The sequence below is a fragment of the Danio aesculapii genome, chromosome 15 (assembly GCF_903798145.1).
Source record: "Danio aesculapii chromosome 15, fDanAes4.1, whole genome shotgun sequence".
NCBI classification, from domain to species: Eukaryota; Metazoa; Chordata; class Actinopteri; order Cypriniformes; family Danionidae; genus Danio; species Danio aesculapii.
In genome coordinates, this window is record NC_079449.1 from 13818480 (window position 1) to 13846418 (window position 27939).

At 34.9% G+C, this 27939-nt stretch overlaps 1 protein-coding gene across 1 annotated transcript in view; it reads right to left on the reverse strand.

The window, feature by feature from the left end:
- Window positions 1-27939, reverse strand: part of sesn3 (sestrin 3) — a 38940-nt gene that overhangs the window by 125 nt on the left and 10876 nt on the right. The window contains exons 2-10 of the mRNA XM_056473360.1: window positions 18482-18547; window positions 12572-12766; window positions 12297-12479; window positions 10428-10676; window positions 9762-9894; window positions 7325-7443; window positions 7042-7232; window positions 4739-4883; window positions 1-2113 (exon numbers count right to left, since the gene is read on the reverse strand). The exon at window positions 1-2113 is cut by the window's left edge and continues 125 nt beyond it. Coding sequence (XP_056329335.1) covers window positions 2027-2113; window positions 4739-4883; window positions 7042-7232; window positions 7325-7443; window positions 9762-9894; window positions 10428-10676; window positions 12297-12479; window positions 12572-12766; window positions 18482-18547 — 1368 coding nt within the window. The 3' untranslated portion in view covers window positions 1-2026. The remainder of the gene's footprint in view (window positions 2114-4738; window positions 4884-7041; window positions 7233-7324; window positions 7444-9761; window positions 9895-10427; window positions 10677-12296; window positions 12480-12571; window positions 12767-18481; window positions 18548-27939) is intronic.

Here is a 27939-nt window from a genome sequence, read left to right on the forward strand (position 1 = left end):
CTTGATCGGAATAAGCACAAGTAGGAAATGCAACAGACACACATGGGCATTTCTTAAGTCTGCTGCGCACACTTTAAAAACCTTTAAGCTTTGAAAGGCACTTCGATGACACATCTACCTACTCAAATGAAACATCTGTAACAATCTCTGGTGTGTGACGAGACAAAACCATAACCTGCGTTTCTAAACATGAATAAGGCACTGGACCTGGCAACACTTTGTTTCATTTATAAAGCTTATCTTTTAACTTTACACTTAATCTATTCTTTTAAAGGACACTGATGCTGCACCTTGATTAGAGTTGTGCAAATATGATTCTTAAAGCAACATAAATAAAACTTTTTTTTTCTTTTTTGATGGACAGTAATAATCACACAGATAGTATAAAAAAAAGTAGTTAGTTTTGAGACGCTCCCTAATAGCATTCATACATACAGCGGGGGAAATAAGCATTGAACACGTCACCATTTTTCTCAGAAAACATATTTCTAAAGGTGTAGTTGACTTAAAATTTTCCCTGGATGTTGATAACAACCAAAGAAATCCATATATGCAAAGAAAGAAAATCTAAAAGTATTGAACACACGAAGAAAGGAAAGTGTAAAAGGCATGGAAGGCCCAGACAGCAGCTGAAATCTCTACCATTCGTCATTGTAAGTTAATATTAGCTGCTTTAGTCCAACATCTACATTATCAGGATGATGAAGTTGAAACCAGGGTGGACATTTCAGCAAGACAATGATCCGAAACACAACCAAAGAAACTTTCAAATGGTTTCAGAGAAAGAAAATCAAGCTGTAGAATGGCCCAGCCAATCACCTGACTCGAATCCAATAGAAAATACAAAATAAAGATCAGATTTGATAGACGAGACCCAAAAAAAAAACCAAGATTTTTACACTCTGTTGAAGTCTGTGAAAAAATCCCACCTCTTTATGTTTGTATTGATTGGGTTTTTACCAAAATCTACTTCAATTCCATGTCAACAGCTCCTTTAGAAATATTATTCCCAGGAAATGATGCGTTTAATACTTATTTTCCCCGCTGTATAACACTCAGTCTTATTAACAATTTTGTGCACTTTTTTTTTTCACAGTCACACAAATGCAAAAAGAGACGTGCAAATACTTTGTCCTATGCAGACAGATGTTTAAAAACACTCGCACACACTCGCATTCACACAGAAATGAAGTCACAAGATGTGATTAGTAGAGCTATTTACTTAATGTACATATTAAGTAAAAGGTTGCTATCTGAAGCATAACACTGAGATAGGAAAAAGGACTGATAGTACAGTAATAATGCTACAAAAGCTTTAGTTTCAAGGTAAACAACTAAACCAAAACCAGTTTCATATGAAAAAGAATTGCAATACATTCAATATGAAATAAACAAGGTACATGAGAGAATGAAAAAGGCACAGGAGTTGTAAAAAAAGAAAGAAAGAAAGACTTTTGTCTCCATACAGGAGTCTCACATTCTGTTTTTGTTATTTATGTTGGTGATACAAAAAGAAAAGGTATTCAGTTCTTCTCAGATGTGCAAAAAATAATAATATGGCAACTGCACGGAGTCCCCCAGTATTTTAGCTTACAATATAAGTGAGATTTCGATGAGAAAATATTGCACGTTGTAATATTGCAGTCATGATGTCTGATTGATCAGGCCAAGTCCCAGATTTTTGTTTGTTTGTTTGTTAGTTTTTAGAAGGAAATTTGTCTGACCATTATGACTGCCCACCCACAATTCTAGTTGACAATTTATTCAGACATGCCAATTCGGATGCTCTGTATTCAGTAACTTTCATTTAGTCAATCTGAACTATCCCCCCCCAAATAAAGTATACATCATTTGTACACAACACTAAATTATATGCCAAACTATGGCATGTCCCATGATGGAATAAAAAAGGGTTAGCATGTCAAGTCATATTGTGAGTGTGGTCAGATTGGTCGGATCACCAAATAACAAAAAAAAAAATACAAATCTGATTGGTCAGGTCTTAGAATTGGCGGAATCTGATTGGTCAGGTCATATAATGAGTGATGGCTCTCAAAGCATAGAGGAGCTCTGCCTGCATTCGAGCCTCCATTAGAAGCAAATTCACATGGACCTGCAGAAGGAAAAAGAGATTTGAGGATGTTTACAGTAAAAGAATACTGTATTTAATGAGCAAAAAACAAATATATAATTAAAGTGATCCTATTTGGCTTTTTTTAAGTAGATTGTCCCACAAATGTGTGCAAAATTTCTTAAAACTTAGAATCACTCACAGTTATTTATTATATGTTATACTGTTGCTTTAAATGCAAATAAGCTTATGCTCCCCATCTCACTTTAAGGAAAAGGGTGGAGCCTGTATAGCCTGTGCATTGATTACTCCGATAACAACAAACTAAACATCCACATGCATATTAAAGCCTTGTTTGTTTACAGAAAGCCAAGAAAGTCACATGGGTAAGAAACTGAAGTCTTTCACATCAGTTCACATAAGCAAAAAGGTATGTAAAAAACACATCAAGTTAGTGATGTATGTGAATTCAAACAGTTGAGGAAGAAAAATCAGCATATAAGTGTGTAATATAAGAGTATCAGCATATTACAGACCCCCTAGTTGTTTGCGATATCACGATCGCTGAATCCAAAGCAAAATCAACAAAAAGTTGCACAATTTTGCAATCCTGCTAAATTCTTAATTAAACGCAAAATAATCGCAAAAAATTAAATAATATCGTAAAACATCAAATTCCAAACCATATAATCAAATTATATTCATTTCAGTTTGCAATTTATTGTTTTACAAGACTTTGCATACGCAGCACACGTAACGTATTTGAGTGTCTCTCGTAAAATGACGTCTCACCTGCTCCCTCACAATCATTACATTACATGGCATGGGGGGGCGGGGGGAGTTTTCAGGTTCAGGTTTCAAGGGATTTACATGTGGTCATAGAAAAGATGAGATATAGACATCTTGTGGCGCGAATTGGGTGTTTTGTGCGTTTGACGCGCTTCTGCCAGAGAAAGTTGGAGCAAACGGAGCAATGGAACAGACAGGTGGAGATGAGATTGGTTCAGGTGTAACGGCTATCCGTGTTTTAGGTGAATTACTGTAGGGGAAGCCCTTACGCATGTCCTAAGTGTGACAATGTCAGATCTTCAGGGGAGTGAAATCTGAGAAAAAGTACGATCGTGGATAAAATTATGATAAAATATTGTAATTAGATCTCGACTGATTATAACACGTTATTAGACATTAAGAAATTTAACATCACCTAAAATTCATAAATACGTATGTAGTTTTCATCTTGAGTGTTAAACCTTTTTTTAATAGTCACAGAATTTTCATTGAATATTTAATCATGTAGTAGGCCAGATTAATGCTGCGGTCACACTAGAGTTTGAGCATGCGAAATTCTGTTGGATGGTGCTGCGAAAAGTGGTGGGTATAAATAAAATGATTAGACATTTAAAAAAGCGAGCGATTGCTCATATTTTAAATTTCTTTCCAGAAAGGTCATGTTTTGATCTTCGATTGGCCTCAGGCAGTCATGTGATGCGATTTTGCTGAGTTCACCAAGCTTGAACTTTCCAACACGGTGAACTGCGAAACGGGCTTGCGTTCCCAGTCTTGACGCATTCGGGTGTGTAGGAATGGAAGTCTATGGGGAGAAAAGTCCAGTGTGACCGTAGCTTGTTCTGTGAAATTTTTTATGTTTTATCTATTAAGCTAATTAACCCAGTAAGACTCCAAGCATTTGCAGTCACCACTGCTAATGCAATATGAATATAGATAAAAGGCACTCTAAAAGTTTAAATAACAAGTAACAGGGTTCCCACACATCTTGAACGTACTAAAAAGTACTTGAATTTCAGACATATTGATTCAATAACAACAATAACACTGACAAACATTACACATTTTAACAATATTTGATTTGAATATCACCAATTTGAATTCAACAAATACATCAAGTTTTTTGAACAAGACTTTTTAAATGCTCTAACTTTTTTAAATTACTCTGACATTTTGAACGTAAATATTAAATGTAAGTGAATTAAGTATAGTAAGGACTTTAATGGAGCTAGATAAGCTGGGTATGAATTACAAAGGTGCTTGATTTGAAATTAATGGTGCTTTAAAAAGTCCTTGAATCTGGTGTTTATGAAAGCGTGGGAACCCTGAAGTAAATAATTATTCACGGTATTTTAAAGTGCCCATGATATCAACATTGTGCATGTTCATTATCACGATATATTAAATTACTGAATATCTGCATCATTAGACCTGTAAAAAAAGCTGGACAAAACACTAATAATTCAGCCCAACCAGGTTTTGCCACCAAAAAGTTTCGGCTAAATTATTGGTTTTCGGTAAAAAGATAAAAATAGCCAAAAATAAAGCCAGAGAAAGTCTATAGTGTGCTATAATACCCTGTAGTGTTCAGCACACTGGTTTTACTCATTGCAGCCGTAAACAATGCATGCTGTGAAGTGGATTTCAGTGTTATAATGCGTTTCAGATTTTTAATTTATTTTTAAATCCCTAATATTCAGTATACTGTGATTTTGTTTATCTCTGGAAGAACATTTAGGACTACAATCGGGGTCATTTGTCTTAGAAAAAGGGCAGGTCACATTCATCAAACTGCAACATAATGTAGCTGAAAGTGTAATAAAAAGCATAGCGGGATCCCTTTAAGTACTAAATTAAATTAAAATAAATAATATGTCTTGCCTTCTCGGAGTGTCTAAACTGGTGCCAGTAGCTCTCATACATGCGGCAGGTGGTTCTCTCTGGATAACACGTCACCGTTTTAATGTAAACCTTCAGGCTGCGCTCCAACAGCTGATTCACCTCACCGTAGTCATAATCGTCATATCTGCAGACACAAAAACATACGTTCATTCATATTCATTGTTGGACTTCATGTGTTTTAGTACACTAGAGGGCGCTGTTGGCTCATATCATGTAGTTTAAAACAAACATTTTTATATTAATTGGAATGAAACGGAAATATCTTTTTTATTTACATTTACGAGGCTTACATATAAGGAATACACTAAAATTGCTGATGCTGAGATAAAAAAATAAAGCTATAAATAAAGAAAATGATGCAAAACAAAAGGACAAAACAAAAACCCTTAAACTTGAATTGAAATTTGAAAAAAAAACTGAAAATATTACATTAAAGGAATTCTTTATATTAGGAAAAACTATATTAGCATTTGTCATTATCCACAAAAAAACATACAAAATTTACTTATACAATACAACACAATTTAATTGGAAACTAAACTTCAAAAGGAAACTAAAAATTAAAAGAAGCTAAATATATATAGAAGATTGCAAACACTAAATCCCAGAATGCAGTTTGCTGGACTTATATGATTATCTTATGATAATTATTGTTAACTTTTTTTATATATAACTTTTTTGCGGTTTTTAACCTTTAATGGATAGAATAGTGCAGCGTATTGACCTAAAAATAGTTGGGAGCAGAGAGAGTGGAAGAGTCTGCACAGGACCTCAAGCAGGGATTCGAACTCGAGTCGCCATGAGCACCTAACCACTGGGCCATTGGCACTGACACAATTATTGTTAACTTTTTACTTTTTTACTAACTTTTTAAATAATTCAAAAATAAATTAGAAATATTACATGAAAATGTTGCCCTAGAAATTAAAATAAATAAGCATTATCTGAAGTACTAAAATGACCAAAACTAAATTATAGCTTTATAGTTTTAGCTTTAAAATTTTAAATATTTTATTGAAAATAAAATTCAATAAAATAAGAATTTCTAAGTCGATCTCTCTCTTTTGTATGCTGTAGTGCTATATTTATACCATAGTAATTGTAGTGTATTGAGTGTGAGATATTGGCAGAAAAAAAAGAAGAAATGCCCGCATGTGTTGAGTATTTTTCTTATCACAAACACAACAGCAATCTGTAAGTGATTGTGCTGCTTTTTTCGGGGTTAATTATTGTGATATCCCAATTGCAACAGAGAAATACTGTAGACTGTAATAGCGTAAGGAGATATCTCTGTAGATTGATGGCATTTCAGGTCACATTCAGCCTTATAATGTTAAAATGTCAGCAATATCACCTGTTTTGTCATCACTTTAGACATTACACTAGAGAATCATTCAAACACTATCTCTAAAGTGACGTTTGTGAATTAGTAACTACTTCTGCTGTTCTGACGTCAGCTGCAGATGTGAATGAAAGGCGGAAGAAAGTAGTTTCTAATACAAAAGGATTTCGAGACTTTCTTTTTTATAGACATGATTGTGCCGTCGAACTTTAAGCCTTTAGATGTTACTTTAAGCTGTATAGAAGTGTCTTGAAAAATATCTAGTCAAATATTATTTACAGTCATCATGGTAAAGATAAAATAAATCGGTTATTAGAGATGAGCTATTAAAACTATTATGTTTATATTTATATATATATATGGTGTTTCTCAGCCAGGAACGCCAACACAGCATGTTTTGGATGTCTCCTTTGTCCGACACACCCATTACAGATCTTTCAGTCTCTGCTAATGAGCTGATGAGCTGAATCAGGTGTGTTTGGTTAAGAAGACATGTAAATGTGCAGAGCAGGTGGTCCTCCAGAAACGTGGTTGAGAAACACTGGTATACTATACATACTCTAGTTTTCAAAATACGGAAAAATACAATAAAACTGATTTAAAACTGATAAAAACACCATAATCATGTTCAAATATACTCTAAAATGACAAAAAAAAAATGTTAATATGATATATTTCCAAATATAATACATTCTATAACATATAGTATACTATTCATACTATAGTATTCATAATAAGAATAAATAATACATAATAATAAAGCACACAGAATGAAATGGTGTATCCCAGAATTCAATGTAAATTATTTCCTGAGTGAACAAAGTTTATTTTGAACATTTTAATATTATTATTATTATTATTATTATTATATATTTACTCCATAATGTGAAAGATTGCAGATTTGTCATTGACATAATAATATATGTACACATAGACGTACCGTATCCCATACATGCAGTGGACATAGTTGAAGAGAGCCCTACGCAGCATACTAGTATCCACACCCTCATGACTGGCCATATTATAATATGTCAAATCACAGGCCGTTCTGAACTTATCATCCAACAGGTGCCCGATGTCAGAGTACAACCGGTTAACCAAAGAGAAACCGTGATCCTCCCACGAGTAGTCCTACAGAACCAACACAACAGAATCGTCAATCATTTATTCTTAATGTGGTACTGAAATTAATACTGTATGACTGAAGGTGTTCGCCGTCGTACTTGTGCTTTAAATGTCGGTGGATTGTCTTCTCCGTGTCGTGCAAAATCTTGATATCCAAACGATGGGTCATCTACAAACCGAGCCACGGGTGAAGGAGGAACAACTTCCTCATCAAACCCTGGAAATGCAAATCACAGTTTTAAGTGCAAAGACTAAAGATTACTGCATCATTTATTCTTTTTAAGAACGATAAATAGGAAATAAAGTCATAAAGAACAAAAAATGTAGATACAAGATACAACAGAACATATGTTTCAGAATTTTCATGGTAATTCATGCCTTTAATTCCCGCTTTATCATGACTATAATGAATAGCAAAAGGAAAAAGAGAGGGAGGTCGGACATAGCAAAGAAATCTATAAACAAACAGTAGCCTCTTTTCCACTGTGCAGTACACTCACTTTGGTTGGGTTTTGCTCTGGCTTGGTTTGTATGGCGGTGTATTGTCAGTTTAGTATTGCTTAAAGTGGGTGGGATTATTACTATGACTCCCACCTTACTGCTCTGACATCAGTGATTAGCAGTGTGTATACATCACGTTTTGGTAATGGGGACGAGGTAATAAAAAGTACTAGGTAGGGAACTCCAGTTTTGTGAACTGTACCAAACTGAATCGTACCATGCAATGGAAGAAAGCCGTTACAAGTTTCAGCTTTCATTAGTATTTTTACTGGAGTTTCCACATTTTGGTTCCAGCAGTGAAATGAATGCTTCAGCATTAAAATGGCATCAGATCTCAACTCCAAGTAAATTGAAAGTCTCAGTCTACAAAAAATTCAAATATTTTTTACGAGTAATTAACAAGCCGACAAGGCCTCCAAGACAGCCCTAGCAGGAGAGCTGAAGGAGTGTAAAATCCCAACTTCGGATTTAAAGCCACTAATAAAAGGCTATATTCTCAAAAAATAGCAAACAGAATGGGATCAGTGCCCAGATAATAAACTTTGAAATTCAGCCAGAAAAAGGAAGAAAATCTTATTTATTTTTTTAAGTCAAGACATGATGAGATTGTTTATACAAGATGCCGCACACATGAGACTCACACATGAACATTTACTCAAAGGAGAAGAACCCCCAAAATGTCTATATTGCAACAGAAACCAAACTGTTAAACATATTCTGGTGGAATGCCTCGTTTTTAATGTTATCACACAACAATTTTTATCTGGAGAAACTTTAAATGAAATGTTTTTAAATGTGAATCCGTCTAAAATTGTACAATTATTATCAAAAGGAAACCTTAAAAAAGAGTTTTAGATTTTTATCTTACATATTATCATCATTATTATTGTTATTTATGTATTTTACCTTGTATATTATTTATTGCTGTTGATTACTTAATTGTTAGAATATTTTTATAATTATAGAAAATTGGTATTTATAAAACGTCGTAAACTTGATCTATTTTTTTTTTTGTCATGACATAGCCATAGAAGCTGAAATGGCAATAAATGAAAACTCTCTCTCTCTCTCTCTCTCTCTCTCTCTCTCTCTCTCTCTCTCTTTATGAGTAATCCTACAAAAAATACAACAATTTTTTTTAATGGCAGTAAATTTTGATATTTCTCAACTCTAGTTTTCATATTGCAGAAAAATCTACTTGCCTAACGTATGCATGTTTAAACATTCTTATATCAAGGGAAGAAGAAATACCTATCTTTGAGACATCTTTGTGCACAGACAAAAGGATTTTTAGGGCCTATTCACACTACGCTATCCGAACCGTGCCCAGGCCCGTTTCTTGGATCGTTTGAGAAGTGTGAGTGCTCTGAATCGGGCTCAGGCATGGTTCAGCTGGCCAGCCCTGGTGAGCCCAAAACTGAAGACAAGACGTGATATTTAAGGGACTGTTTAATGTTTATTAATCATTCTTACTGTTTAATGAACGCAAACTGTCTTAGAATATTAAAGATGCAAGCCTCTCACTGCACAGCTGCGCCTTCAGCAAACCTCCTAATACCTGCAGCATGAGGACTTTATGATTGTTTATGAGCATCAAAAGTGGCTAATCTTTTTGGCAAAATATTTGACTGTGTGTCAATGCATCCCTAACTGATATAACTAAAGAAATCTCCACTGTGCTAAGCGAGAGCGCTTACTGAACAGCGTATCATCGATGATGTAAGCATGCTCGGGCCCGAATGCATATGAGTGCGGGCCATCAGGGGAGACGGGAGGGGGGACAAGCATGCTTCGGCCTGGTTCAAGGCAACTGTACATTGTGTGAGTACGCCCTTAACTGTTTATGTTCACTTAACCAACTTTATTTTAAAAATATCCTTAGGGCAAGTTGCCATAATCTGACAGACTTTTTTCATTCTGGAGCAGTAACACATGAAAGACAGACAGGCTTTCAGAGAGACGCAGACCTCTCTAGGTCATCCTGACAACAACACGTGAAAAACAAAGTTAGAAAGAATCTTAGTGTTGCAATACCTGCAGACACCACCAGGAGACTCTCTTTCTTCTCTTTTTCGAAGCGAGTGAACATCTCCTCCTCTGAAGCATCATCATCCTCTCTCTCCTCCAGCAATCGCTTCATTCTCTCCATCAGAGCTTCCAACTCACTCTATAATACACAAGAATGGAGTTTAAAAATCGGATGTTACTCCTATGTATACTCCTATGTAATATATTTTTAGATATACGGTCAAGCCCCAAATTTTTTTGGACACAGAATTCTCCCACAAGATAATAAGACCATATAAAAGAGGCTTCATTGTGGAAAAAAAATATTTCTCAGCCTTTATTTACACTTTAAGTCAGAATTTGCCAGGGTTATAAATAATTTTGGGCTTGACTGTGTGTGTGTATATATATATATATATATATATATATATATATATATATATATATATATATATATATATATATATATATATATATATATATATACACTGTAGTAGAGAAACATGAATTATGGGACGTATAGCAACCTCAAAAACAAAATGTTGAAATACCGAAAATGTGATTTAGGCAAAAATGTTAATGATCATTTTGTGTGTGACTTGTTTTTGCCTTCTGCTGAAACATGATCTGAACATGTCTTCTTGGAATGCAGAGAGAGAAACAACACATGGAGACTTTGTAATGTTGTCATACCCCAGTGTTCGAGTTACACGGAGGGTTCCCGTTGGCTTGGTTGCTGTTTGTTAGGTGGCAGGTGCATAAACCCTTCATGACTGGAGGGCAAAGGTCGCCCGTAACCCTGTTGACTTCTGTGACCTCAGGGTCAGGGTTGACACCGCTGCCAAACACAAAACTAGCCAGGGCGTGGAAGTGAGCCAACAGTACGACCGCGTGAACCAGCTCTGCCAGAGACCAGCTGTGCTCTCCAGTCTTCACAAGAGCCTGAAAAACAGAGTCAGATGAGGACATTTAGTTAGCATTCTTATGGCTCGTTTCCACTGAACAGTAAAGTTCGGTATGTAGTACAGCACGGTAGTGTTGTCAAAAATATAGAGTCTGGTAGCAATTGGTACTGACATTTTAAAAACATGTATTTCCCGCTAACATTTGAGCACTGTTGAGAGCGTATCTAAACACAGCTGATTGGCCATTGTGTTCACGTGCTCAACAGAAATGACTGTGATTGGCCATGAAGGTCATCGGCAGGGTCATAAAGAATCTGCGAATGATTTTGGGAGTATTGTAACTAAAAACTTAATAAATGAAATAAAAATAATACCTTTTTAACATTTATTTAATGTTTACAATGTAAATGCAATTAGATCCACATATTTGGTAAACAAAGCAAGTCTCTTATATATTATATACTCTACTAAAAGACAGAACATATTACTTTACAAACTATATTCAATATATCATATGAACATTTTCATATTAGTCAATAAAACTACTAAAATTAATGAAAAAACTGAATAAATATAAAGGTACACACATTTACACAAGTAAATAAATAGACTCAATGGGCTAAAAATCTGTGGAAATCTGCAGATTTTAGTGCGCAGATTCTGTGTGGGCCTAATTCATTGGTTCACCATTTTTCACCGATGTACATCAAGTCCACACACAGATACAAGGACATTGGAGCGGTTCAAACCTGTGTCGATCAGTCAATCTATCAGCGGATTTCTCATAGACAGACCAGCTGATCTATGTGGCTTTGAAATGCTCCAGTGTTCGTGTGTCTGTTTTTGCACTTGGTGAAAAGTGGTGAACTGATGACCTTCACAGCCAATCACAGTCATTTCTGTTGAGCACGTGAACACAATAGCCAAAGCACTCAAATGTTAGCGAGAAATGGACATTTTTTTTAAATTTTAGTACTGAATTCAATACTTTTGTCAACACTACAGTACAGCATGCATTTGTTTCTATTTACATTGTCAAAAGTGTCAAAATAGTGAACCATACTGTACCACTTTTTTTGCACGCTTTTGTAAGGGTAGACTCACTGCTGAATGCTGTTAGTTTACAGAGAATCGTCACTTGTGCATGAAACAACCCAAAGGAGCGACAACACAGGAAGCGCAGTTTAAATACCATTAAATACTAGAGGTGTGAACCTACACTGGTCTCACGGTTCGGTTACCAAGTGTGTGCGCGCAAATGCTTGCAAGGTAGACCGAGTGTGTGTGCGCGAGAGAGACGAAATGCGTGCAAGGTAGATTGAATGTGCGCATGTTAGACCGAATGCTCACACGGGAGAGACCGAATGTGCACGCGAGGTAGACCGAGTGTGCGCACGAAAGAAACCTAGTGCACGCGAGAGAGGCCGAGTGTTGGCACGCAAGAGAGATCGAGTGCTGGAGCGCTAGAGAAACCGAGAGACTATTAACATTACTATTACTAATACTACTATGTTTACTCATTTGTTTGCATGAGTTCTATTTAATGTAAAAATGACACGTTTTGTTAATACAATTGTAACAATTGTGAAGTTATAATTTGCACTTTAAGATAATTATAAGATATACAGAGCAATAAATAAGACCACTATTGTGTTACTTGTATATGTTGCTTGGTGATGAGCCAGGGTCTGTGTGCGAGGATCTTGTTAATCTCGTTGAGGTTGCGAAGCCGTTGCGGGCAGAACTCCAGACCTCTCAGCCATTCAGAACACACTCCAATCTGCTCAAACTCTTGCACGTGGTGACACACCAGCGTGGAGCATTGATGCCGTGCTGCAGCCTGGAAGACATGGAAAAAAACAATTCAGTCATGCAACTATTCCAACAGTTTCACAAAATGTCCAATTGAAGCGTTTCTATGTGCATTTGTACCATTATTGCGATATAATGCCTGTAGTGGAGTGGAAGAGGGCCGTCCATCCTCAAAAGGTAATAGTGGCAGCGCAGGAAGGCTTGCAGATAATGCGGATGGAGGCCCATCACCTGCGTCAGGTTGTCCATGCGGCCGCTGAACTCTTCATCCAAGAGCATCACTGTGGAATCACTCAGAGGCATTGCTCCTATGATCTGGGTTTGGGGAGCAGAGACAATAACATTAGTTTACTCTACCATTGTATTAGGGCAACACCCCACCCCTGCAACATCCCCACACACCTTTTATTTTTAATATTAGTTTCTTTATATTAGTGGTGGGCCGTTATCGGCGATAACCTGCCGGTGAGCTGTCTGACAAAAGAGTGCCCTTCTGAATCAAATCAGCAGGATACCTGACTTTAACTGCAGTCCGGCAGTTTCACTTTAACTCATGAACATTTCATTCATGCCCGTGACAAACTGGGGTATTAGACGCAAATAATGAGTATATAATAATATTGCAAGCCAAACAGAAAGAAAAAAACTTCTGCATTTCGTTGTGTGTGTGTGTGTGTGTGTGTGTGTGGTCCTTGACAGTAATACTTTGATTGCGGTGTTTACTTCAGTAATGCCACTAATAAATGCATACTCCATGTGTCTTAATTCCATTTCTGTTGGAATTAAGGTAATCAAAAATCGTTGTTTGGAGTTTATGTAGGCCTACAGTTCAAAATTCATGTTTAACTGAATAAACAGTTAGTAAACACAAGTACATCTTATTGAACATCATTTATTTTCATCACCAATTATCATAGTAGATCAGTTTCTCAAGCAGTTTGTGATGCATTTTGGAAACAGGAGATGAACCCCCGGTCTAATACGCCACCTGGCTTGAGAAACCTGTTCTCAAAGACTTATTATTTGGGTAGCACACATATTCTGAATGCCTTCGGCAGAATTCAAATGAGCCATATTAATATAGATTAATCTAGACTAATTCCGAGATTAATCTAGATTAAAAAAATTTATCTATGCCCACCGATACTTTATATACAATAGAAATGTTGGGTTCCACCCAATTCCTTCATGTTGTCCCAACTCAAATTGATTAAGTTAACCTAATTGTTTTTTGCAAATTTAAGTAGAATGAACATAAAACAATTAAGTTGTACCTCCAAAAAACCTCAAGAATTGTGTTGATTCAGCTCAATCTAAATAAGTAGTTTGAACAAACAGCAAAAATGATTTTTTTTTTTTGTGTAGCGTCAGATCACAACAAATCATTGAAGTTTCCTTCCCTCAGCACAGGGCTATACTTTGATCTTGTATATCACGTATAGTAAAATTCTTCTTCTATGCACGCAACATAAAATATGTTGTGTCAATCAGATGGAAATAAATTGTGCTGTGCTTCGCATCTAGTGTGTGGCAACATGCGTTCAGCCAAAGCCTGTTTGAACTAAGCTATGTGTGTTGTATCAATTGCATTTTTTTTTCAATATTGTCAGAACTGCTATAAAACTTCTAAGACTAAAAACCTTTACCAGTACTCAGACTCTATATGAGCTATGCACTTTGAATGAAGCAAAAATAATTCTGAGCAATCCATCTCATGTACTCTACGCATCTTATGATCTCCTCTCCGGCAGAATCCCTCGATGCAAGCGGAATATAGGCTTAAAAACTCTTTTATTCCAGTGTCAATCAGACTGTTGAACACTAATCAGTAATGTGTATGTCTACATACAGTTGAAGTCAGAATTATTAGCCCTCTTTGAATTTTTATTTCTTTTTTTAATATTTCCAAAATGATGTTTAACAGAGCAAGGAAATGTTCACAGTATGTCTGATAATATTATCTGATAATAAGTCTTATTTGTTTTATGTCTGCTAGTATAAAAGCAGTTTTTAATTTTTTAAAATCCATTTTAAGGTCAAAATTATTAGCCCCTTTAAGCTATATTTTTTTCGATAGTCTACTGAACAAACCATCGTTTTACAATAACTTGCCTAATTCCTCTAACCTGCCTAGTTAACCTAATTAACCTAGTTAAGCCTTTAAATGTCACTTTAAGCTGTATAGAAGTGTCTTGAAAAATATCTAGTACAATATTATTTACTGTCATCATGACAAAGATAAAATAAATCAGTTATTAGAAATGAGTTATTAAAACTATTCTATTTAGAAATGTGTTGAAAAAATCTTCTCTCCATTAAAAAGAAATTGGGCGAAAAAATAAACAGGGGGGGCTAATAATTCACGGGGTTTAATAATTCTGACTTCAACTGTGTTTTTTGTGCGCTTTTTAAATTCTTTATTGTATCAGGCTATGCTGAAATATTCATGAGTCTACAAAAAGATTTCCTAAATAAACCAACAACTAAACTTCCAATGCTGTGTTCACGCCAAACGAGGAGCACCTTGTCACTTGTTTTACTTGTACGAGTTTACCTTTTTAAACTGTTTTTCCTTTCAAATTAAAGTTTTTTGAGTAAGAAGCTTGAGGTGAATTTCGTGTGTTTGACGAAAACATTTTACCCTCTATTCCCCCCAAAAGGTGTAAACCTAGGGGAAACGGTTAACATGATATATTGCTAATGCAAACATTTATTATGTTGCAACTGTCTTACATAAGGATGAAATGGCTCCTTGAATGAAATCTAAATAATAGGTAGGATGGCTGTGGATTGCTATTGGTGAATCTCGTGCGATTGACAGGTTGCCCTGCACTGAAGGCAGTAAACCTATCATCAAAATAGAGATTTCATTGAAGAAGGAGGTGAAGTTGGATCAACTCAAACATAATTTCATGTCAAAAGTAACAGCTGACTTTTCTTTTCTAAACTATATTCTAAAATATGTTTTAAATCTCAGATTAACATGCAGCAGAGATAACCAAAATTAAACAATTGATAGCTTAATCCCACCAATCAACAATGCAGATGAATGCCATCTGAACTATGTTTTAAAATACGACTTTCAATCTCGGGTTAATATGCAGAGACAGCAGTAAGGAAGTCATTTGTAGCTTAATTCTGTTTGGTATCTGTGGCTCAACCAATGGGAAGAGATTGGGGTGGAATATCTGACAACTTAACTAGTGGCAGGCAAGTAACACCTTGACTTCCTTGTAACTTTAAAAAGCATCAGAATGAAATTGTTTGAATATTGTTTTACATTGGACAGAATTTGGACACTGTTTCATTCATTCATTCATTTTTCTTTGGCTTAGTCTCATATTTATCAGGGGTGCCACAGTGGAATGAAGCACCAACTATTCCAGCAAATACCCTTCCACCCGCAACCCAGTACTGGCAAACAACCATACACCCTTGCATTCACACACGCACTCATACAAAGCGAATTTAGTTCATCCAATTCACCTATACTAAATGTCTTTGGACTGTGGGGGAAACCAGAGCACCCGGAGGAAACCCATCCAACACACATATTGAACATGCAAACGCCACACAGAAATGCCAACTGGCCCAGCTAGGACTCAAACCAGCGACCTTCTTGATGTGAGGCGACAGTGCTAACCACTGAGCCACCATGCCATAGTGTTCAATATCAAACGATAAACAATTTGTAATAAGCACTGCTGTATTCTATTATAAAATAAGAGATATGCATCCACTAGTCCACTGGATTTTTTTCTCGTAATGCGAGAAGGCACCACCGTGTGATGTTATGAATCTAAGCCAAGAAACATTTGAACTCTGGTTCAGGTTCATCTTAATTCAGCAAAGTGAGGACAGATGCTATAATTTAATTTGCAATCCAAATACACTTTCTTAGATCTCCCGGCAAGCTTAACTCAGATTCGGTGAAAATCATCTCCTGAACCGGCTGAACTCAAAACAAAAATGAAATGCACAACAGCTGACAAGAGAAAGAACGATTACAGTATCTTTACTGGCTGAACTTGAATTGAAGGAGAATGTGTAGAAAAAATGTGGAAATTTCCATTACAAAAAAACACTATACAGATACTATAAGATATATTTAACCTACTTACTGATGTTGAAAGACTGCAGATTATAATACTTCAAGATACACTACCATTCACGTTTGATATCAGTAAGATCAGAATAATCAGAACAATTAAAAAATTTATAAAAAAATATATCTATAAAGTTTTCAACATAATAATTAGGCCTGTCACAATAATCGATATACCGACTCATCACACATGGACATGACCTCAGTCATTTTGGTAATGCAATATATATCGCCCATTCATAAAACCCCTTCTAGCAACATTTTAGCTCAGTGTTTCTCAACCATGTTCCTGGAGCACCACCAGCTCTGCAAATTTGCCATGTCTCCTTATCCAAACACACCTGATGCAGATCATCAGCTCATTAGCAGATACTGAAAGACCTGTAATGGGTGTGACAGACAAAGGAGACATCAAAAACATGCTGTGCTGGTGATCCTCCAGCAACGTGGTTGAGAAACACTGTTTTTGCAGTGTCAGCATGGTCAGCAAAAAAACACTACAGTACTTACTATAAATTACTGATGTATATTTTCATGTGGGTGTCAGACAGCTGAAAATAGATCTGGTAGCAGATATCGCAGCCTCTGTTACTTTTTACCTTGCACTTTTTTGTTAACATTTATTATTATTTATTTAGGATATGTGTTTTCACATTCTGATTCCAATGCCTCATTATTAAATTGTTAAAATGACTATAATTAAATGAAATGTTCTTAAGAATGAAATATTATGTGTTCTTTATGTACTTGCATTCTTATGATATTATATTGTCATTCTGTCATTATATAATGAGTGGCATAAAATGGCCCTCAAATGACAATAATGTCATTTATCGCAATATATTTTGGTGTAATATATCGTACAACAAAAAATACATATTGTGACAGGCCTACTAATAGACTGATGATCACATGACACTGAAAAATTAATTAATTACACTGAATCAGATTTTTTATTAGACTGATGATCACATGACACTGAAAAATTAATTAATTACACTGAATCAGATTTTTTATTTAAATTTTTTATTTAAATAAATTAAAAATAAAATGTATTGTAACAGCTCTAATATTACTGATTTACACCATATTTTGATCAAATAAAGTGTGCTTTGTGAGCGTATCAAGATAAGATAATACAATGGCTGCATCCGAAATCGCATACTTCTATACTGTACAGTACACTAAAACATTATGCGAGCTGAGAGGTATTTCTGAATTCATAGGATTCTAAAAAATGTACGCGAGGAGTACACGGATAACGTACTACCAGCGAGATTCTGAATTGTGCTTCCAATGCACACTACGCTATCCCATGATGCACCACGAGAGAATTCATGAATGGGAGTCGCAACTGAAAGTTCATGAAAGCAACGCAATTGAAGTGGGTGGGTTACGTCATGACAACAAAATGGCGGAAGTCGTGCATCCGAGTTCCATGGTTGTTGCTAGATCAGATATGGTTGCGGCTGGAAGTTAACAAAAATTATTTGTATTATTTATTAAATTTCCTATGAATTGTATTTTATTAACGTCTTCCCCTACCCCAACTGTAAACCCAACTGTTACAGTAGCTTAAAAACAGTAGTTGAGTGTTAGAAAAAATCCTGCTATATTGATGTGCATATCGCACTTCCAGCCGGCCATTATTGCGTTATTGTTATTGCGGCTGAAAGTAAAAGGGGGTGGGGGGGGTGGGTTTGGGCTGGGGGTGGTTGGTGCGGGCCCTTGTTAATGTCTCTGGGGCCCCCCCATAAATGTATGGGCCCTTAGAATCTTCCTAACTTTCCCCCCCTAGCGGCGCCCCTGAGTGCAGTACCTAATGAGTAGTAGGCGATTTGACATACGTTGACATATGTACGAATGACATATGTTCATGGTACAATCATTGAAAAAGGATTATAATTGTTTTGCATTAGTATTACCTCATTTTCTGGAATAAATGAGCTTGGTCCTGTTGATATGAGTCTTGACATCTTCATTCCTTTTTCCTGAGGAAAAAAACAAAAATATATCTTGAATATATACTCACAACGTGATTAAATTAAACATTTATTTACTGAAGTGTATTATTATATGCAGTAAAACATTACCAAACAGTGCCGCAACCAATGGTGAGAGCTTAGAGGCACGAATATTTGAATATTCAACCAGTAACAAGAGAAACCTTAATTACTCATGGTGACAACCATCAAAAGGACTTTTATTATTTCAATTTCTCAATCCAGCTGACAGAATTTGAAAGTTCAGAGTCTGTTTCACATTAAAAGTAACAATGCAACTTTAAATATGCTGTCAAACCTTGATGTAAGCAATCTGTAGCTTACTTTTACCCAAGAGAGCTTATATTTTGTCTCGTTATGATAAGAAAAAATTTGTATCCTGTTAATCCTAAATGTAAAGAAGTGCACTTTAAAATGATAAATCATGTTTATCCTGTAAAAGAATTTCTAAGGTTAATGTTCAATATTGATGACTCAAATGTATGCCAAAGACTTGTTTTTCCATTGTAATTTGGTACAAACATTTTGAGATGAAGTATTAGTTTGGATACAACAGAAAATATCTGTAAGACTTATGGGAAATAATTAAGTTTGGCTTAATACTTAAGGATAAAAAGATATATTATTAATGAATAATTTGCTGATATTATTAAAAATGTTATATTCATAAATGTCACTTTTTCTGGACTATATTGTATGAAAAGATTTTGTGATCTATTTAAAGACATTAAGAGAGATGAAAAGTCAAAAAGCAAGATATTTATATTCATCATTAGAGAATTTTGGTTTCATATTTTGAGCACTTCTACTCCCCTGCTTCCTTTTTTGATTAATTTAAATTTCATAATTTATTTTATTTGATCATTTCTGTTATTTTATTTTTTATATATATATATGTTGTATTATTATTATTAATGAGAATGGAAATATTGTAAATGTACAACGACTGTTATCCAGTGGTGGGAGTAACGAATTACAACTACTCACGTTACTGTAATTAAGTACATTTTTGGGGTAATTGTACTTTCATGAGTATATTTTTATGTCAGTAATTTTACTTGTACTTGAGTACAAATTAAGCTGAATAATGTAATTCGTTACTTTTAAAATCACAATTTGTTACAGAGTACTGTAAATAAATGAATATTTTAACCACTGACTTCGGTAGCCAATAAAAAAAGCTCATCTTAACGGACCAATGAAAAGCCTGGTACATTATTTGAGCCGAAAAACAAGCTGCAGATTTACGTGAGCTGAGCAGTGATGGTATTGTTACGAAGTTATTGTTCTACACATGGAGATTCAAGACACCAACCGTTCTGCGGTTTCTGATGGTTTGTTTCGCGCTATTAGATTAATAGCAAAGTTTCACCAAAACTTGTAAGTGAAGTGATATTAAAGTTTAACGTTTAAACCAGGGCTATTCAATTGGTGAACTTGGCCCGCGAGGCAATTTGTTCCGGCCCTCCAAATAGTGTGACCAAGACATCAAAAACAAAATTTGTTGTTCAGTCGAAAAACGGCTGCTTTATTTAGGAAGTGACATGCGTCGTTCAGCACGAGCTGCATTTGAAGGCTGCGCAGACAGTGCCTGATTCACCTGACAAAAAAAGCAAGTGGCGCGAGCAGCCGAAAACATTTGGATAATTTGTTAATTACGGTTAATTCATCGTAAAGACTTCTCGGCGCCGCGTTTCTGTCGCACGGAAATAAACCTGCAGCAACTAAAAGATATGCTACCTGTGCGCTAGTTTAAAGATCCGAGTTTAAACCAAGGCTAATATTTACGCACACTGGATTAACTATAGCAGCGGGCCGTTCACATATCGTGTCTTTTCCGCACACAAGTTCGTTATATAAGAACATTTGCCAATATGCGCGTGCAAGCGGACCTCACACCTTCCAGACACACCGATTAGAAAACGTTTCACACCGTAGCGTGGCTTTCAGTGCAATGTAAACAAAAGATATGTTAAACGAATTATTGCAAATTATTAAAATGATTATGTATGTCTGAACGCAGATGATAACAACAGTTTACTTGAATACTGACCTAATATAAAGCTTAAACTTACATTAGACATGATAACCATGAAACCATTATTCTCAAGAATCGTACAACAAAATCTACAATTGTTTGCATCCATAATTGTTATGCAGTTCACATAACATATGAATGTACACATGTATGAATGTAGAAGAAGCCTACTTAAGCAATGCACTGCTTTTGTTGTGCTTTAAAATACAGCATTTGATTGTTTTCCTATTGTACAATGCACTAAATGATATTTCAAAATACAATATATTAACATTTTAATGTTGAAAAAGTTAATGTGGGTGTCTTAAAGAGCAAAAATAGTATACAGCATATGGGCTCTTATATGCTGTTGTGTAATCACTCATATTGCAAGTCATATCTCTCCGGCCCCTCATTTGGGATGCTTTTCATGAACTGTCCCCCATGACAAACTAATTGAATAGCCCTGATTTAAACTTTGCCTCAAGTTGGAAAAGGCGTTGTCGACGTTTGCTGCATTTTTTTCTTAATCATATCGTCTTTTGATCATATGAGATAAGAGGCATCATTTGAAACTGTAAATAATCTATTTTTATTTGTGTATATTGCTAATGTGTATTGTAAAATGTGTTTTAGTGTCTGGATCTTGTCTGATTCAGCAATTACGGATCCATAAATACCACCAGCAAAAAAGTAATTTGTACTCTGAGTACTTTTTTTAAAGAGTAATTTGTACTTTTACTCAAGCACTTTTTAACTCCAGTACTTTTACTTGTAATTGAGTATAATTTTAGCAATGTAACAGTACTTGTAATTGAGTACAAATTTGTTGTACTCTTACCACCACTGCTGTTATCTCAGTCTTTTGTGTAATTTAAAAAAAGCTTACTTCTGCCAAGCAACAGTGGCTCAACCAATGGCGTTATTCTGAAGGCGGGGCTGAGTGATTACTCACCCGGTGGACGGCAAGTGAAACGCGTTTGGAAGCAGGCATTATTTTAGTGACACTAACACCTCTGAAATTGCTCCCCAAATAAAAAGCTAAGGAATTTTTCTTTGATAATACAGTAAAAGTATCATATTATTTTTAATGTGTATGTTTTAAACACTGATTTGTGGCAGTTTTGTGTCTCCCTCTTTAGGTTTATTTTGAAAGTCTTTCACACTTTTCTTTCTGCTGCAGTGAAAGGTAAGAAGGTCCATGAAAACCCTGTTTGTGTGTGTGTGTTTGTGTGTGTTTGTGTGTGTGTGTGTGTGTGTGTGTGTGTGTGTGTGTGTGTGTGTGTGTGTTCACTACACTGCTGGCCAAGGGTATAAGGGTCACTTCAGTTCAGTGGCCCTAGGTCTGGATACACCACCAAACCTTTTTTCCCTGTCATTCTTACCCTCCCTTTTCAATTTATCTATCCTTCCTTCCTTCTCTTCGTGGTTTGGGTTTGTTCAGGATATCCCTCCACCACCACCCCCAGCCACCACAAATACACAAACCGAGTTGTATTTGCGGTCAGAAGTGTTTTGCCTTCACTCCTGAGCCCTTGATGGAAACCTATGCTGTTTATAAAACACTAACCTTCAAGTACTAAGCAGTAAAGCTGGTACCAAACATGTTTGCAGGGTCAAGTTGGTTGTTTTTTTTCATGTATGCAGAAAAAAAAACTGATAGCAAAGGTTGAGCAACTTAAAGATAAGGAAAGTTTTGTGGCTTGTGCTGGTTTCTTACTGTACTTTTGAACAAGGCTCTACATGAAAGACAGTAAATGGACTGCTCATAAACGGAGGACAAGTGACAAAGAGAGAGGTCAAAGGAGGAATATAATACAGAAAGGCTTTTGAAAAGAGAGGCCTCCAGTGCTAACCAACTTAACTGAAACACATTCAGTGTGTAAAGTAGTGTTCAGGTTAACTAAGAAGATGTTTTTACAGCACAGTTTTCAACTAAAACAGTAAACTTTGATGCATTCGGACGTTTTTTTACATGATAGTGGTGTTTTAGGGAACTGAAAATGACCACGAGTTTGTGCTATGCACTTTTGAAAACAATACAATTTTAGTCTCCATGAAGCATCAAAAAAGGGAATTAAAAAAAAAAAAAAAGTGATGTCAGGCACATTTTATTTTTGGTAAACTACAGGGCTGTATGTACACACAGGTGTGTAGTGCGTCTTCCATAGAGCATACGCTGTAAAAAATATCCGTTAATTGGCAGTTTTCTGTATTTTGTCATTCATGTTTTGTTTTTTGTTTTTTTCCTTGTTTATTTTTGCTTTTGAATTGCATTATAGGACCTTGATCTTTCTTCCAATAACTTTTAACCTTAAAAAATGACTTTTATTAAAATTTTTAACAGTTTAAAGTAGGGCTGGGCCTATATAACACCATTGTCAAAAACAATTTTAAAAAAGTTTGATATGAAGTTTCGGTCTGAGGTGCTATAGTTTTATTAAAATGTTTTTGCTGATCATGCGCCTTGGAAGGAATGACAATAAGCTTAGAGTTATTTCCAATTGAGGAAACGGAGCGACACACACATGGTGAGACGCCTCGCATTATTATTATTATTGACACCTTACAGATGTTGATCTACCTTAAAGTTTGTTTTATTTGTTCAGCATGTACGCTTTACCATTGCATTATCAAGTTTAAGAGTCTCTTTAACACTTATGTTTATCTTATTATAAGACAAAGGAGACAATATATTTTTGTTTATTTTTTTCTAAGTGTTAAAACCTAAGTAATGTTGGTAAATTTTAAAATAGTTTAATAAAAAATTGTAGTATTCTATGGATTGTAAAAAAATATTTATTAATTATTAATACCGAATGATATGAAGCATTATATTGTAATTTCTTTTTTTTTTTTTTGCTGTATCGTCCAGCCCTAGTTTTGATATATTGTCTGGGTTGGTTGGTTATAATAAACTGCCAGTACATTTTTTGTTATTTTACAGACTTCTCTATATATTATTTCTTATATATTGTATTATTTCAAACTATAAAATGTCAATAAAAGTAATTTTTTAAACTGTACAGTTGAGTTTTCAACATCAAATTTTGACAGAGCAGAGTTCAAGGTCCCACAATGCAATTTACAACCGTAAATAAACGGAAAACACTTGGAATCAGTAAATACAAAAACTGATAATTAACAGATTTTTTACAGCGTAGACTATATCAAAGTCCCTATAATGCAAGTAGTTTCAGCCATCTTTAAAACGCTTCTCGGGCATTCTGTCTAAATAGGGTAACATCAAATTCTCCAAAACTGTTAGCCAAGCTTACGATTACATTGCATATTTGGAATCACCAATTAAATTAAACAACATGTCTCATATGTTTCATTCAAACGTTCAAATCAAACAAAATCTGCATTTTTTCAGGTTGCCTGAGCTCATGCGCACTCAAAATGAACGAGATCACGACACCAACCTCATTTATGGCCGTTTTACACATTATCAACCTCTGAATAATGCCTCGTATAAGTAATTCACAAATTGGTTTTGATGGCAAAATTTCCTCCAGAAATAACCGCGACTCTTTGTTTACAACTTTGTGGGCGTTTGAGTAGTCGTCATGTGATGGGACTGTAGCTCGAGTTCGTTTAGTACAGATTACAAAACAAGAAAACTGTTTTCAGGTGTAGTTGGTTCATTTAAAAGTACTGATTTCAAGCTTTTTTGGATATATTTCTTATGTCTGTGAAGCAAGTATTCACTCAGATTCCAGAGTTTATTGACCACCAAACTGTTGTAAAAGCCCACATCTGGTCCAAGTCCCTATTCCGGAGAATCGTCAGTCTATAGCGATCAATGATTGGCTCCTGTGTTAGAAGGCGGGGCTTCATTCGCCATATTGACTGTTACACTTTTCCCCATTCCAAACTATACAAGTGATACGTCTTGTCTATTCTATAGTTTAATAATACAGTATGCTTACATAATAACTTTTTAGCCCTTTCCACATATCTATGTAAACGTGTATCATTTTGATAGCATTTTCATCAGCATGCAAAACTATATTTTGTTTTAGACCTTATGTGCAAAAATGCAAAGGAAAATATTTGTAGATATTCGTATGATATGTAAAAAGTAAATTAAAGCTAAACTACTGCAGTTGCTTTTGTTAACTGCTATAAAGATTCAATAAAATAGAAATATTAGATATAATAATATTAAGCTATATAAGATTGATTTTTGATTTGATCAAAATGTAATTTACTCCTGTGATAGAATAAATAATTATTCCAGTCTTCAGTGTAGTATTTTCATTTTCTGGAAATGTGATCTGTTTTCCAGGATCTTTTGATAATTATAGTCAAAAATATTCTGAAATATAAATATATAATATCTTAAATATCACTTTGATCAACTGAATGCTGACCCAAAAGTTTTAAACCATATGTTTTCATATTCTTAATATATTTGACTAAATTACATTTTTAAAAAAAATGGACAAACCTAATACATTTTTTTGAATATACATTTTTAATCCCAAAACTTGACTCTGCATTTGGGTAAACACAACCCAGCATTTTTTTTAGAATGTACTGTAAATCATAAGAAGCCTTTACCTCATCCCCATTACATAATAATCAAAATCAAACACATGACGTGAGGGAGAACAGATATGGATAAGACAGAGGGAAATACCCCACCACAGACTAATTGAAACATGTGCTCAAACTGTGTGTATGCAGTGAAGCTGCACTAATGGCCGTTCCGGAAACATTGACAGGGCTCTGTGACCACTGTGACCTGCACCTTGAGAACGCATCACCGCTCTCAGCCAATCAAAACACAGCACTCTATCAGCACTGATAAAGCCTGAGACTCTCATTCTGAGGCACCACAGTAACCATTCAGTAGTCATGACAGCAGTACCAGCGGCCATGGAGAGAATGAACAATCATCATCGTACAGTTAAAGTCTGAATTATTAGCCTCCCTTTGAATTTTTTTTTTCTTTTTCAAATATTTTCCAAATGATGTTTAACAAAGGAAGGCTATTTTCACAGCATGTCTGATATTATTTTTTCTTCTGGAGAAAGTCTTATTTGTTTTATTTTGGCTAGAATAAAAGCAGTTTTTAATTTATGAGCCGTTTTAAGGTCAATTATTAGCCCCTTTAAGCAATTATTTTTTTTGATTGTCTACAGAACAAACCATCATTAAACAATAACTTGCCTAATTATCGTAACCTGCCTAATTAACCTAGTTAAGCCTTTAAATGTCACTTTAAGCTGTATAGAAGTGCCCTGAAAAATATTTAGTAAAATATTATTTACTGTCATGAGTATGAGTTATTAAGTCGGTGCAATAGCCTAGTGGTTAGCGCGCTGACATATGGTGCAGTAGCACTTCAGGGCGTCCCGAGTACGAATCCCAGCTCGAGGACATTTCCCTACCCCCCCCCCCCCCCCCCCCCCCCCCCCCCTCTCTCTCTCTCTCTCTCTCTCGCTCCAACTTCACTTCCAGTCTCAATACTGTCCTATCTAATAAAAGCCACAATAAATCTTTTAAAAAAAAAGGAAATGAGTTATTAAAACTATCATGTTTAGAAATTAGTTGGAAAAAAAAAACTTCTCTCCGTTAAACAGAAATTGGGGAAAAAATAAACGGGGGGCTAATAATTCTAAAGCCTGGTATTATTAGCCCCCCTGTATATTTTTTTCCTCAATTTCTGTTTAACAGAGAGATTTTTATCAACACATTTCTAAACATAATAGTTTTCATAACTCATTTCTAATAACTGATTTATTTTATCTTTGTAGTACATAATATTTTATTAGATATTTTGTAGATACTAGTATTCAGCTTAAAGTGACATTTAAAGGCTTAGGTTAATTAGGCAAGTCGACAAACGAAAAAATAATATCGGTTAAGGGGGCAAATAATATTGACCTTAAAACCTCCTAAACTCTGTGTACCCAGTACCGGGTCCATGACAGAATTTACTTCCGCATTCTTTAAATTTTAAAGGTCTGTACTGGCCAAATACCCCAATAAGTAGTTCCATTCTCTCGTCAATTGGAATAGAATACTTTTGCATAGATTATGATAGGGAGATTTTTCTTTTTTCCTATGATTACTGACATGTGCAGGAACAAACTAAATAAATTGATTACAGCAATCTAGACGACACAGAACCTGAAAGGTACACTTTCAAATTTGAGTTTACAAAAAAAAGGTGCCCTTTTTTTGGAGGGGTTTATTATAAGACAGACAACATATACAATTATTTTAATCACTTACAACAGTGTTTCATGACAATTCAAAGAGTTCTCCTTAAAATGATACCAAACTTTTGCATTTACACCTCTGCATGTGGATTTGTGAAGCTTTTGAATTTGGGTTGGCAAAATCCAGGCAGAAAACCCAAAATAGCACTTGACTTAATTAAAATGGTGTTTAAAAAAATTAAACCTGCTTTTATTCTAGCCAAAATAAAACAAATAAGACTTTTATTCTAGAAGAAAAAAAATAATAGAAAAAAAATAGAAAAAATATTCTAGAAGACATGTGATCAATTCCTTTCTCTGTTAAACATGATTTTGGAAATATTTGGAAGAAAAAAAAATTCACAGGAGGGCTAATCATTTAACTGTATATTAGAAATATGAAAGAACTGAGATAACTTGTGCAATTTTAATCTTTAATGTATGGATTGCGCATTAATTAATTTTTATTATGGATATTAATAAACAAATGCAAAACACCTACTTTTTCTAGTCATCTAACTGCAATAAAATCCATCTTTTGTGTATATGTATTTAATTTAGATTTTTTTTATTCAGTTAAACATTATTTATTTGTAGCTTTCATAAACTCTACTACCCATGATTTATAGGATCTTAATGTTACTTGTATAGTATCATTTACTTAATGTAAATATTAAACTGTTCTAAAACTATAGAGCTATATGATCATACTTTACAATAAGGTTTTATTAGTTCATGTATTTACTAACATGAACTATTTATTATAAACAATGTTTGAGCAGAATTTATTAATCATAGTTCAACATTTACTAATGTATTATTAACATCCAAATTCATGCTTGTAAACATTAGTTAAGGCAACTTGAGTTTACATGAACTAACAATGAACAACTGTATTTTCATTGACAATGAACAAATACTACAATAAGTGGGTTGTTCATTGTTTGTTCATATTAAATGCATTAACAGTAGAACCTTATTGTGTAAAGTGTTTTACCTAGATTGTTCATTTTTGTAAGGGTGTTTCTTATTTGCTTGTACAGTACTGTATGTACAGGACAGGTCATTTCATAAAAATCAAGGCTGTGGTTTAAAAACAACCTGAAAACAGCCACTCCTTAAGTCTGTTAAGCATGCTCAAATGGACTTTG